At 36.1% G+C, this 14,996-nt stretch overlaps 1 protein-coding gene across 2 annotated transcripts; it reads right to left on the bottom strand.

Moving 5' to 3' along the window:
• Positions 1-1,799: 1,799 nt before the first annotated feature.
• On the bottom strand, positions 1,800-14,115 carry LOC129281217 (zinc finger protein 420-like). 2 transcript variants are annotated; one of them, XR_010296469.1, is made up of 4 exons: positions 14,002-14,115; positions 7,720-8,203; positions 4,271-7,256; positions 1,800-1,964 (listed from the first exon to the last, which is right to left on the bottom strand). XR_010296469.1 is itself a non-coding variant. In XM_064113123.1 (3 exons), exons 2-3 carry the CDS (start codon positions 8,012-8,014, stop codon positions 4,981-4,983), a joined length of 2,571 nt encoding a protein of 856 aa, XP_063969193.1. In that variant the 5' UTR covers positions 8,015-8,203; positions 14,002-14,115; the 3' UTR covers positions 2,487-4,980. The 2 variants fall into 2 exon arrangements, 1 of the variants encoding a protein (XP_063969193.1); XM_064113123.1 differs by lacking the exon at positions 1,800-1,964 and having other exon boundaries at positions 2,487-7,256.
• Positions 14,116-14,996: the final 881 nt, after the last annotated feature.

The following is a 14,996-nucleotide window of genomic DNA, read 5'->3' as shown; positions in this document are numbered from 1 at the left end:
GGGTAGAGAATAGTGAGGATAGCTGGGTGACATAATAGTGAGAGAGTGGGAGGGGTAGAGTAGAGAATAGTGAGGATAGCTGGGTGATATAATAGTGAGAGAGAGTGATAGACAATGATGAGAGAGAGGGGGAGGGTAGAGAATAGTGAGGATAGCTGGATGACATAATAGTGAGAGAGAGTGATAGACAATGATGAGAGAGTGGGAGGGGTAGGGTAGAGGATAGCTGGGTGACATAATAGAGACAGAGTTAGACAATGATGAGAGAGATAGTGGGAGGGGTAGGGTAGAGAATAGTGAGGATAGCTGGGTGACATAATAGTGAGAGAGAGAGTGATAGACAATGATGAGAGAGTTGGAGGGGTAGGGTAGAGAATATCGAGGATAGCAATATTTGCCACTGGACCCAACAGTAAGCTCTTCTTGGAGTTAGTGCCCAGCTCCCTTCTCAATCTTTCCTTTTCTTTGTCCCCATCTTTAATACACATCACATCTTTCTGGCATCCTCATGAGCCCCTCTTACTCTTTCTCATTGTTCTATTCCTTCCTCTCTTTCATTCTTCCTTTGTTTGCCTCTCTTCGACCTTCTCTCTTTTTCTCTCATACTTTTTCAACCACTCTTTTTATTCCTCTCTTATTTTTTCTCTCGTACTCCTTTCCCCCCTCCCCTTTCTTCTCCGAGACTTCAGTTACATACAGCACGTCCCAAGAAATGTCCCTCTAGTATACAGCTGGATCAATTCCAAAATTGAATATAATTCTCAATGAAATGTGTAGAACTCAGAAGCTCATTTTATGTTCTAACTTCTATAAAAAATCAATTGCATGGTCTCGCTTCAATCAATGGTTTTGAATACACAATCTATTATGCAACAGTGGTGCTTTTCAGCCCATTCCAAGTTTGCATGCTGCACTGCTATATGATCTGCATTGTCTATCATAGTTATCATCCCCCTTTGATCATCCAGAATCTAAACGGAATTCCCTGATCTTACCAGGAAAATAGCCATGATCTTACAAAGCTCATTAAATCGCAAATTTGGGCATGTTCAGAAAGGCAACAGCAGTGCTTGACAGTCCAATTCAAGTTTGATAATGCGAAATGCACACTGATGGAGAAAACAGGTCATGACTGTTTCATGCCTAGTTCCAATTAGGCCTGACTCAATTACTATAATGGCATTTTGTTTTCATTGTTAATTATATTACTAAGTTACTGAGGTCAAGTTAATTCTCTGTGAATGTACTCGTGTGAATAAACAAGTCAATTTCCACTGATAATGTTTGCCATCGCAAAGTGTGATAAACTTGTGCTTTGCCTTCATTGTACAGCTTATTGTACTCATCCATCATTCAAATTTTCTGTCAGGTTTGTATGGCGATTCCCCTCAGTCATCAAACAAACCTCCTTCTTGATATTTCTTGCCCTTCTGACCATGCTCAAGTTTATGATTTGATGAGCCGGGATAGATCGGGGAAATGTCCCTGCTTAGATCCTGGATGTAACAAGGCAGGGGGTTAACATGCTCAGGACAATGACCAGAAATAAGATTGTGTATTCAAAACTGCTGAAGCGAGATCAATAAAATTTTCATAGAATTTGGAATGACATTACTAGTCCTAAACATTTGAGAATACTACCATATTTTGGAATTAATTGAGCCCTTTGTCAGAGCGATATTCTTTCTGGAATGTGCTGTAGTCATTAAACTTCAATCAATATCATTCTACCCAATACTTTTTTTTTTCCAGTCTCTCACTTGACATAACAAGCACATGAATGACACATTATTCGTCAATACCTGTCAAAAATATTTTTTTTTAAATAAAATAATATGTACATCATTTGTGTTTCACACTAATGACACTATTACATTTATAACATACATGTACGGGGTTTGTCTGAAAAGTTCAAGGCAGAGGCAGCGGAACATTTAGCTCATAAAATGAAAGTGGAGGGGCACCTATTGTTTGGCAGACAAAGGTGCCCCTCCACTTTCCTTGTCCGAGCCTGATGTTCCACTGCATCTGGTTCTAGGAATGGTAATATAAGTTGTATTTCGATGTGAAACAAAGAAATTAAATGTTTCCCCTTTAAGGCCATACCTCAAGTTAATGCACTATCCCATCGATTGCTGCATGACACGCATCAATGCACTGGGATGCACTGCTGTAAGGATTGTCCAGGAATGATTCTACAGCTTGGCATACACCAAACGATCCATTTGTGATCCGAGTTTGGACAAAAAAATTACTATAGCATCGATACAAATATTCTGACCTGTAAAACTATATCAAAGTTCTAAATGGTGGAATGAATAATTGGCGGATCCAGGGGGGGGGCAGTTGGCCTGTGTCCCCCCCCCCCCTTGACAGGCAAAATTGAAATTTGTAGTGTTAAAAATGCCATTAAAACAATAGTGTGCCCCCCCCCCCTTGAAAGAAGACTGATTTTTCTTTGGGAAAATGTGCCCCCCCCCCCGACCTTTGGAAAATCCTAGATCTGCCCCTAGCATGAATTATAGTAAAATCAAGATTCCATTCTATTGCAAACCTGTAGGACTTGAATAATATCGAATTCCAAATCGTACTGACATAAAACAATAGACATTAACTACGATTTGAAACCTGATTTGGTCTTTCAAGTTTGATTCTAGTATTCGTTGCATTACTCGAACTGCAAAAATGGTAATTTATTTTTAAAAGAACTTATTGCTCTGCTTCAAAGTAAACGTTGGCTAATACCATTCCTGGAACTTTTCAGACACTGTATACAATCACCTCTTCCCAATAAAAAAGCATGACTGAACAGTGTATTTTTTTTTAATGACACCATTCCTGTAACTTTTCAGACACTGTATGCAATCAGCACTTCCCAATTAAAAGCAAGACTAAAGGTCTAGTTCTGGCTCTCAGTTTATCATGCTCTATTGCTCATTTGAACCAGAATTACTTGTCCTTTTCAAACTATAATTCTGTTACATAACAAAGGGCGTTTCACACGTGAATCTTGAATCATCAATATAATGATGATTGCACTTCGTCTTTAGAATCATCTGACCTAGCTTTCACACGGAAAATTTGTACCATAATTTGAGTGAAACTGAACTGGAATTCACCTCCAGAGTAGAATTTGAATTCTTAATTGTGATAAACATTTGTGATTCTAGTTTGGTTTCACACGTGTTAAAAATTTGTCATATTTTACATTGGAATCATCGTTCAAATTACGATTTTTTTATACCGTGTGAAAGGGTGGTAAAGCTACTGATGTTAGTTTTTAACCACATTTTACATTGACACACAAGATTTGATGTTTGATATGACTGGAGTTAGAAAAGTAAAAACAGATATGGCGTACACATATTTGCACCATTTTCATATAAAATAAGACAGACTTTCCTATAAATCTGTTCGTGTTGATAATGATAAAATTATACATGAGCTGCACGACATTAAAAGTTTTTAGAGCATGTTATTACAGTCTAAAGGTGTTCAAAGTTTTGAAAAAAAAGTTGAAAAATCACCAAGGACCTCAGAGTAAAATGTGCAAGTAACTGGAATTGCCCAAGATTTTGCTTTTTCTGTAGTGTAAATAATTAATGATACCACATAATTGTATGAATAACACTTTTCACTCGTAAATATGAATCATTCTGAAACCTTCATATTCCAGACTCTTCATCCATCAAACATATACACTATCCAATATGATTGTTTCCATATTCTCCATCTCATTGTCAATAACATAATACAAGTACATCTGCTTACATCAAATCTTTAGGGACCATACAAACTGATAACGTAAGAGAGTCAGACTTAAAAGCAGTATATATGTTTTGAATAATTTGTGGGGTGTTTCACAAAGATTCAAGTATGACTTATAGTCGCACATAAATGTCCAGTTGCACGCGGAATAAAAGGCATAACCGCATTGGTCAGATCATGCAAAGAGGACACGCACTACTGCGTATTGATTAATTAGATTGTGTGTTGCAAATCATATACACGTAGACATTTAAGTCATACTTAAATCTTTGTGAAACAACCCCCTGGTCTTACAAATCATTGCTTCAATTTAGGTGAAAAAACACTGAATATGTGATAAAAATGGATGAGGAATAACAAAGTTATGACATTTTAAAAATTTGCATTATTTCCGTGAAACAGTTCTTTTCATGCTTTCATCAATATTCAATGAGCAAATTGATGTCATATTCCAACTTGCTCTTGTTATGTTTTCAATCAAATTATTTTTAATTCTGGAGGCAAAATTTAAATAAATACATGTACCATTTCATAAAATTAAATACATAAGTACAAGTGGGGATATGATATCATCGGTTTGCTCATTGAATATTCATGAAGACAGGCATAAAAATGTTTCACTGAAATAATGCAATCTTTCAAATGTCATAACTCTGTTGTTCCCTGTTCGATTTCGATAGAATAATAATAATAATAAATGTTGTTTGTCTGATTTTTCTTTACAGTGGTGCCAGTTTTTTTACCTAAATGCTACAAAAGCAATCCAGAGGACTGACGGCTTAAAGTCCTCTCTGAGGGTCCTGGTAATGAGGATAAATGCCCTACCAATTGGGGAACTAGCACACCAAGTGAAAATAGAACCAGTCATCAGAATCCATAGCCCCCACTCTACCAACTAAGCTTATCGAGCCTCCTCTATTTTCACTCATATGAAAATATTTTCAGCCTAGATTACCCATTGAATGTGCATTGATGAATGGGAGATAATGCACACTTTTAAAGACTTTGGTTTCCCGAGATCGGACCACCAAAACTCAGCATTTTTACTGTATATAATGACAACAGCATATTGCCATGGCGTACAAGGAGCCGTTTGCTGAATTTTTTTTCTGTCACTTGGGCCAGCTTGTTTGCACCTGAACAATGCACAAACTTTTCCACCAGGAGCATAATTGCACCCAGTTCATAAAAAAGCTTCTTTTTTTTAACCTTTCAGCCATTTTCCGGGAAGATAATGGGAGGCTCACTAAGGTCGGGAGGTGGGGTGAGTTCTTGGGAGCCTCCTGACCAAATGGAGAGGGTTGGCATATCTGTATCATGACTGGCCATATGCATATCATACCACCTCTTGTAGCAAAATTCTTTGCTGCAATATTCACATTTGAAGGCTTTCCCCTTTCTCTTGACTCGGATACATGTGTGCTGCTTTAGACCACTTGCTAATTCAAACTTCTTGCCACATTTCGTACATTCATGGGCATATCCATCATGATACTGTGATGTACAAGAATGTATACGTTTCATGGTCATACAAGCAAACTTCTCTTTGCATTTGAAACAAGCTAGAGCATTGTTACCCAAATGTGGAATTAATGAACTCCTCACCCTAAATCTCATGTCACAATGATCACATTCAAAACGTTTCTCATTTGTGTGGGTTTTTATGTGTTCCTCATGATGAACTTTGCGGGTGAATGTCTTGCCACAATACTCGCATTCATGGATTGCTGAATTTTCCTTGGTAGAATCACATTGGTTATTATTGTGTTCCGAGGATATCTCTTTAGAGGGAAATTCATGTTGTTGCTTCAAGTTACTTTTGGACATGAATTTCTTACCACATTCCAGGTGTTCATGATATTTATTACTATATCCATGATACCCACTCATATGTTGTTTTTTCCTTGTCACACATGCAAAGTTCTGCTTACATTTGATACATTTTAGTGGTTTCATTCCGTTTGTTTTACCAATATGCCCGATGAATGAATTCCTGTGGATAAATTCCATGCCACAATGTTTACATTTGAAGCGCTTTTCCTGTGTATGTATTCTAATGTGTTCTGTCAGATGGCTTTTATTGGTGAACTTCTTGCCACAGTACTCACATTCAGGAGTTGCTGGTAATTTTCTGCAAGCCTGCACGATCAGAGACGTATCAACTTTTTTCTTGTCGGAAAGCTCTTTGAGGGATTTCTCCTTTACGTGAATTCCGCATGAATGTTGACTCAGCGATTTGAATTTCTTGCCACATTTCTGACATTCATGACATGTATGTCTCCGCTTCATAGTCATACATGCAAATTTCCGCTTGCATTTGATACATTTTAGTGGTTTCATTCCGTTTGTTTTACCAATATGCCCATTGAATGAATTCCTGTGGATAAATTCCATGCCACAATGTTTACATTTGAAGCGTTTCTCCTGTGTATGTATTCTTATGTGATCCGTTAGATGGCCTTTTCGGGTGAACTTCTTGCCACAGTACTCACATTCATGAGCTCCTGGTAAATTTCCATCAGGGAATTCAGGGTCAAAGATCATAGGGACATGACCCTGTTTCTTGTCAGAAATGTGAATTCTCAATTCATGTCGACTTAGATTATCTTTGGATTTGAAATACTTGCCACATTTCGGACATTCATGACATTGACCATAACCATGATAATTTGACATATGATCATTCTTTATGTTCATACAAGCAAATTTCTTTTTGCATTTGGTACATTCTTGGCCCCCAACATGATGCCGCAATGACCTCTTATGTAGAAATTTCCGGTTGCAATGTTCACATTTGAACAGTTTCTCCCATGTGTGCAATCTAACGTGGTCATTAAGATGATGTTTCATCTTGAATCTTTTTTCACAGAAATGGCATTCAAAAGGTCTTTCTTCATGCGATTTTTCATGTAATTTTTTATCTTTTAAAGAAAGGAATCGTATGCCACAATGAGAACATTTATACGATTTCTTCGCAACACGGTTATGATTAGCTAGATCACACTCGGACATGGAGCTTTCGTCCCATTCTGAGCAACTCAAAGGTTCCAGAGAGAATTCTTTGTCACCATTTTGCGTTTTTTCTCCATTCACATGCCCGTCCGAACGATGCTCACTAGCAAAACTAAATTCAAACGGCTTCCCCCCGGTGCGTTCAAGCTCGTGTTTCACAAAGTCTGCATTGGATAGAAACGATTTTTGACAGTATGAACGGTGAATCATGGTATCTTCGGACTCTACATCGATGTGAGAACGTTGGAGATGTTCTGTCAGCTGGTACTCGTCAGCAAAGGAGCAATCACACAATAAACATTGAAGAGTTGTTTCTCCCACGGATGCAGTTGTTTCATGCTGCTCAACGGATGAACACATAGACCCTGTGCAGTCTGCCCTCTCACGATCACTCGATCCAGTCAGAACAACCTCTTCATTTTCTACTCTCAGTTCATCAAAGCATCCTATATCTTCATTCTGCAGGAGACTAATCTCTGCGAGTGATACATAAAGAAAAACATAAATTGTAATTCATCAAATTCGAAAAGTTTTTTTAAGCAGAAAGTAATAAAGTATGTTTTGCTCAAAATGCTCACATGAGCCCTGGAATTCCTCATTCATCTCAATATTATAATCAAAGCTTATCCAATGTTGCAGATTTAGGCGGTAAGTTGTGAAAAGTAGCCCTCCAAAAATAACAATTGTTTGCCTGGTATGTGGGTGTCATTGGTTCCCTCATTCGCATACAAGCCAAACAATTACTTGTTTTGTGAAATGAAAACAAAATTGTCAAATGTCATAATTCTGCATCCAAATTTGGTGCAGTTTTCGGCATTATGCAAATAGATTTGATTTTTAATTATTCACATCAACTTTTTGTTGGGGTGGACTTGGCCTTCATATCTTCAGATATATCTTCAGATAATTATTGTCCCACTCCACAAAAATATAACTTACCATCTTTCTTGAAAACTTGAAGAGCAGTACTAGAAGAACTTTTGTCGTCTTCAGATTGTTGACATGTGAGCCCCTTTTCATCGCGTCCTTGAGCAGTTCCATCGTTCTTCATGAGAGCAGTAGAGTTGTCACTAAATGTCCCCTCATTCTTAAGGAGAGAGTCCTTGGCCGTTGCACTCCCTTCCGTGCCCCTGTCCTCAATCTCAAATTGGATGAAAATCAGACTATCCTCATTCATACAGGTCAGTTTTATATCTCCTTGTATTGAATTCTCAGCTGAACCATTCTCATCCATCTTCCCTCCAGAACTCTAGAGCCTAGCTTCCTCTTAATGCAGCAGCCCGAACAATTAGCAGTGGCATTCCAAATGTAGTGTTGAATCAACTTTGGTTTTCCTCCTCCAATCAAGAAGCAGACCAGACGAAAACACCGTCCCGTCGGAGGAGAATCTCTGGCATTGAACTCTTAATAGTGCCTTCAGTATCTAGATGTGAAACAAAAAAAGATACAATAAATTTTAAAGAAATTATATGCATAACTTGTCATTATCTACATAGGCATAAGTATAGTGTCATTCACTATTATCAGAGTTGCACTTTTTACTTAGACAAAAATTATTTTGCCATAAAAAAAAGGTGAAGCATGCGATCGGCAAAGCTTGAACTTAAAGATTTCCCTTCCTCACAGGTGCAGAGATCGGCGGAAAACCGGTCGGCCGTCAGATGGTAAAATGGTCTAACTCGAAAATTTGACTTTCTGAGGTAAATTTACTATCCTTGTAAAATGAGGGCGCTCTTTCTAATGGTGCTATTGAGAAAATCCCATCATGTCTTGATTTAGAAATAATTTCCGCTATCTTGGCACTTTTTTGTATTTTTCCTTCAGATTTGATGGTAAAATGGTCTATCTTTGAGTTAGCCCATTGTCGGTAATATCGTTTGGAGGTAAAACGAGCTATCTTTAACATAAACCTTTTAACCGTCTTATTTGAGATTTTTGAATCATCTCAATCAGATGGTAAAATGGTCTATCTCGAAAATCGTGAAGAATGTTGTGCATTGGAAAAAGATGATAAAATGGTCTATCTCGAAGATAGACCATTTTACCATCTTATGATGTGTAGTATGAAAGTCTATCTACACAAAAATCTCATTTATTTCATAAATAACACCCCAAATAAGCTAAAATTTCTTCAGTTATTAGTGTTTATTGTGCTTCTTCTTTTCCCATTTCTAAAAATTCATTTTTTCCGTCTCATAAAAAAGCTCAAACCTCTAAACTTTAAAGTCATTTTTCTCAGAACAGCGATTTTCGAGATAGACCGTTTTACCTTCTGACGGCCGCTGTTACCGCAGTTGGTTGATATTTTAAAGAGTGTAAGTGGGCCTTTCCAGTCGATGCTGCCGAACAAGTTGAAATTCTAAAATATATCTCAAGCATCTAGACAACACAGAGAGGACGAGGAAGAAGAGGGTCATGACTGAAAGGGGAAGAGGATGGAGGTTGAAAAGATCAGAGGGTCATCATCCTTGAGGTCTACTATGATATGGTCAGGAAGGTAAAGGTTATCAGTGAAACAAATAAGATTGAGGCGATGTTCGTTCCAAAAAGACAGGGCAAGAGGCAAGGAGATGAAGAGAGTCTTCATCGATCCTAAAGGGCACGTAGCTTGCATCTCGGATCTGAGCTTTTGCCGATGGCAACCAAACATTGCTGTCAAGTAAGATAGGTATAAGGTTACCCAGGGAGCTCCGGCCCGCTTCACGGGCCCAGGACTCATCCGTGTAATACTAGTCAAATATATACTCTCCAAAATGGGGTAGAATGTGGTCGCAATAGCACTCCAAATAAAAGGGGGAAAAATGAATTATGCACTTACCTCGATTATATGGATGAAGGTCTATCGTGACACAGAATTCCTGACATCAATGCACAAACTGGACCCTAAAAAAAAGGAAGTTCTGTCTCGTTCTCCTTCTGTCAAAATTGAAAACAAAATGGCCGATCGAAACGAACGCGACATAGACGTCTAACTTTTCCCTTCATCCATATAATCGAGGTAAGTACATAATTCATTTTTCCCCCTTTTATTAGGAGTGCTAATTGCGACCACATTCTACCCCATTTTGGAGAGTATATATTTTTCACTAGTATTACAGAGCCGGAGCTCCCTGGGTTAGGTATAAGGTAGATGCGAAAAATCAGTTCGGCTCGGAGAATTACAGCAGCACGAAGGTGTGGAGGGAGTGAAGACGGGTACAAGAGATTTGTCTTGGGAAGCATTACAAGATTTCTTCAGAAGAAGAGGGAAGACGTTTGGTTGATGCAATTCTATACCTCCATCATTTGAGCATCCAGAATAGCTCTTTTGCAGGACAGCTTAAGTATGTAAATGGCTCAGAGATGAGAGAAGGCACTTCAAGGCAGGTTGTATTTAGAGAGCAGCTTGGTCCAATACATGGCAGTGGGGGTTTGGACAGTAAAGTTTATCACCCCCCAAAAAAAAAAAAAATAATAATAATAATAAATAAAATGAAATAAATGAATACAATCTAGACCTCTTAGGAAATATTTTGAAAAATAAACAAAATTATAAACAAATAAATTCTAAAAAATAACGAAATATAATATAAAACTAGAGAAGAAAAATAAAGATATTGATATAAAAAGACATTGACTTTTTCAGGCATTTCTAACAGTAAGTTGAATTACGATGCCATGTTTTAAATGCATAGACTACCCCTGGAGCTAGGGTGACATGATAGAGACCTTTCAGATTCTTCGCAAATATGACCCTGATGTTACCCCATGTCTGCAACTTAATTCTCTTGCCAGCACAAGGGGTAATGCACACAAGCTTTTCAAGATTAGAGCTAATAAGAAGACATGTAAGAACTTTTTTACATTGAGAATCTGCAACTTATGGAATAGTCTTCCTGAGCTTGTAGTAGAGTTGAAAAGAGGATTGATTTTTGGTGGCATAATGCAGAATTTAAAGGGGACAAGTGGGCTTGTGTGAAAAGAAAAAAAATCAGACAAATAATAAAAAAGTTTAATATGAGCATTTTAATATTGCGATCACTAATGCTATGGAGATCCTTCCATTGGCAATGCGACAGATAAGTGCAATGTCATGTTAACAACTTTCCCTTTGATATGGTACCCCCAAAATGTCTCTTTTATTCTTAAAGGAGAATGAAACCCTTGAAACCAGCTTAATCCATATCAAAGAGAAAAATCAAAGAAACATATTGTTGAAAGTTTGAATGAATAATAAGAAAGTTATGAGCATTTGAATATTGAGATCACTAATGCCATGTAGATCCTCCCAATGGCAATGCAACCAAGATCTGTGATGTCACACACGTACAACTCCCTCATTACTTTAGTACTTATTTCACTTATATTCTCACTTTTATAGAGTCTATCACAAGGTGAGGTGTTCTCTTTATATATGGGAGGACAATTACAGAGGTTTCACAACATTATATCATTGATGAATCGTTTGTCATATGATTAGAATGAGCAAAAGGATATGTTTTGGGGTATATTTTCAGTGTCCAAAAGGGGAGAGTTGTTCATCTGTGACATCATAGGTCTTGGTCGCATTGCCAATGGGAGGATCTCCATAGCATAAGTGATCTCAACATTCAAATGCTCATAACTGTTCTAATGCTAGTCCTATTTTACTCAAACTTTTGTTGATCTTATTCTTTGATTTTTCTGCTTTCACAAAAGCTAACTTGCTCCAAGAGTTTCATTCTCCTTTAATAATGGATTATGGTGATACTGATACATAGGGGAGACCGGGGTTAGTTGGAACACGGGGTAAGTTGAAACATTGTAATTTTCTTTAACGTCTTTAAATAAATTTCTGCAATACTGCCCTAAATTTATTGTCATTATCAACAGCCATCCACCATATTACAGACAACACATGTGCAACAAGCCTGGTGAAGTTAGAAAGGAATTTTTGTTTTTTGACCTTCTGAGTAATTTTTTTCTCTTTCAGAAATGTTTTATTATTTCAGAGAAGTTTATAGATCAAGTTGGCCAGTTTGGGGGTATGATAGACACTGGTACCAAGCTACAAAATAAGGTTATTAATATGCCATGGTGAAGTCCCTTTTTTGTGCTGTAAGCTTATAAACGTCAAATGGGCCTCCGGGGTTAGTTGGAACACAATTGAAGGGGCTAGTTGGAACATGTTCCAACTTACCCCAAATATAATTATGAATAAAAATATATAAAGTATTTCACACTCTTCTGAACATGTATTGTATACCATGCTTGTTTTGTTTATCAGTTAGGTCTGAGTGTGCATTTAAGGCCTATTGTAGGCCCCTAATGCAATATTAACCCTAGGTTATCAAACTGGGGGGTCAATTTGAGCCCCCCTCGAGAAATTTGGTCACTATGCCGTCGCGCGAAATTTGTTGACTACACTGCTTGCTGAATTTTTACTTTCAAGTCTAGCGCATCATTTGAGACGAAATTTGCGATGCCTGTGTGCGCGGTTTCGAAATTACGCAACATTTTGTACGTGCATGTCGGACCCAAAATTGCTCAAAAACGTGATTCCATGTACAAGGTCAATGCAAATTGTGTTTTTCAACCAAAAGTCATAAATGTATGATTATTTTTTACTCTTGTTGGTTCAAATAGATTTATTATATGCTATTTATGATCGCAAAAGAGTCCCGACAAAGTTCATTGGAAAAAACTAAGGTTCGAAAAAACAAAGAAATACAAATAAAAAAACAAAAAATACATAAATTATATTTTTTGCAATTTTTGGTGGATATTTGTTATAAAAAATTATGTGAAAATTGATACTCTCACCAAAAATTAGCATTCTACTAGCTTAATAAATAGAGTTAAAGGCGAAAACATTAAAAAAAACAAATTTAGGGCAATTCATATGCTTATTTGCATAATTAATTAATGAAAAAAATGTAAACAATTATTTTTTGTCTTGTAAATTTGATGCAGAAGTACATGAAATTGCTGATAGTACACTTAATTGCATGTAAAATCAAACGCACCCAAATGTGTGGAATTCTACTACACAGTCTGCTTGCGTGAGTGGCTGTATAATAGAAAACATAAAGTTCACATCCATACTTCAAATATTTTGAACTTGAAAAAATAAAGCAAATAGGCTAAAACCATGTAATATTACAGTTTTAAGTAGTTTTAGTATAATTCTTAATTGACCATGCAGTGTTCCAACTTACCCCATACCATGTTCCAACTTACCCCGTATTGGGGTAAGTTGGAACGTTTGCGATGGTCTTGTTCAAGGTGGATTTTTTCAGTAACCATAATAGAGTTAAAATTTTTATGGGGCACATTTGAAGCCCTTAGATATATGCTTCAAGCTGATATATTGATTGTTTCTCGAATAAAATTTATTTGGATTTTATAGCCATTTCTGTCAAAAATGTTCCAACTAACCCCGGTCTCCCCTACTCTTCATCCATAATGTATTTTTTGAAATTGTATTACAAGCCCTCCTCTAGAAAGAATTAATGATCAGTACTACTGATAGATGTGATAAAAGAGGCATTTTATAAAGTGAAAAATATACAAAAGCAATGGGAAATTTGTTCTGTGTTCACATTCGAGATATCACACATCTTTGTCAGTTGCATTGCCAATGGTGAATGGGAGGATCTACATTACAATACAATATAAATGATCTAAACTTCAAATGCTCATAACTTTCTTATAATTATTCAATTTTTCTCAAAACTTTTGTTGATCTGTTTCTTTGATTTCTCTGACCGACTCTGTTTTCATGGTTTTCACACAGTGCAGTCACAATCATCTTGTTTCAAGCAGTCACAATCATCTTGTTTCAAAGCACTCACACAACATGCGAGGTTATGCATGTTATGTAGTGGTTTCAAAGGTTTCATTTATGATTTTCCTTTAAATCTCATTTGTTAAGGGTCCCCCCCCCCCCCCCGCAAATTCCTCAGACGTCACTGTTTATCACCAGGAGCTGGACATAGTCATAGACATAGAGTTAGAGGAACAGAAGATCCTGCGTCCAGAACTAAACCTTGAGCCTTGAGGGGCGGTCCAGTCGCGAACCTCGCCGGATGACTGTTAGGCTCGAGGAGAGGCCATGTCTCCGGAGGCGGAACTCCCTAGGTTAGTGTCTCCGTAACTTTCGGCTTGATTCTGGGGCCCGATCAGAGGCTGCCCAATTTAAAAAAAAGTTTTAAGGAGAATGATTTACGATGGGATGTGCATCATGTATATTAGATTACTCACGCGGTGAGGTCATTTGATACAGCTACCGAGTCAGAGGCCAGTCATCCTATTATTCAATTTACAACTCCCGTCCAAATAACGCGATTAGGGGATTTTCCCCATTGCATTATGCATATACATATGAGGCGCCGAATGTACCAATATTATATAGAACAATTATTTGTTATATAATCATTATTTATTAAATAATAACTATTATTTATATATAATTTACATTTTATTTGTAAATAACTACTATTATATAAATTATCATTTCTAATTATTTATATATAATTCCAAGTTATACTTCATTATTTGTAAATAATAATAGTTCGACATTCCATTATTTATAAATAATGATTATTTGTTTTTCATTATTTATAAATAATGATTATTTGTTTTTCATTATTTATAAATAATGATTATTTGTTTTTCATTATTTATAAATAATGATTATTTGTTTTTCATTATTTACAAATAATGATTATTTGTTTTTCATTATTTATAAATAATGATTATTTGTTTTTCATTATTTACAAATAATGATTATTTGTTTTTCATTATTTATAAATAATGATTATTTGTTTTTCATTATTTATAAATAATTTGTTGAGTTTTCCATTATTTATAAATAATGATTATTTGTTAAATAATGAAAACGTCTACTTCATTATTTATAAATAATTTTTTCGAGTGCACCATTATTCTCATTATTTATAAATAATCATTATTTAATGTTCGAGTTTTCCATTATTTATAAATAAAGATTATTTGTTAAATAATGAAATATCTACTTCATTATTTATAAATAATAATTTTGTTTCAATATCCCATTATTTATAAATAATCATTATTTATAAACAATTTTTACAGTTTCCCATTATATACAAATAATCATTATTTATAGTCAAATAACCATTATTTATTAAATAATGCCATTATTTATTAAATAATGCCATTATTTATTAAATAATGGAAAACTCGCTATAACATGCAAATGTGGGACCGCCCATGAT

This window comes from Lytechinus pictus, chromosome 18 (genome assembly GCF_037042905.1).
Source record: "Lytechinus pictus isolate F3 Inbred chromosome 18, Lp3.0, whole genome shotgun sequence".
Classification (NCBI taxonomy): Eukaryota; Metazoa; Echinodermata; class Echinoidea; order Temnopleuroida; family Toxopneustidae; genus Lytechinus; species Lytechinus pictus.
Note: the sequence above shows the minus strand (reverse complement) of the source record. Positions and strands in the feature narration are given on the sequence as shown.

Excerpts from the sequence above, each read along its gene's own strand:
- LOC129281217 (XM_064113123.1), bottom strand. The coding sequence starts at position 8,014 with ATGGATGAGAATGGTTCAGCTGAGAATTCAATACAAGGAGATATAAAA. Across the intron at positions 7,257-7,719 it reads TCAAGTTTTCAAGAAAGATG|AGATTAGTCTCCTGCAGAAT; the intron begins GTAAGTTATATT and ends TATCACTCGCAG.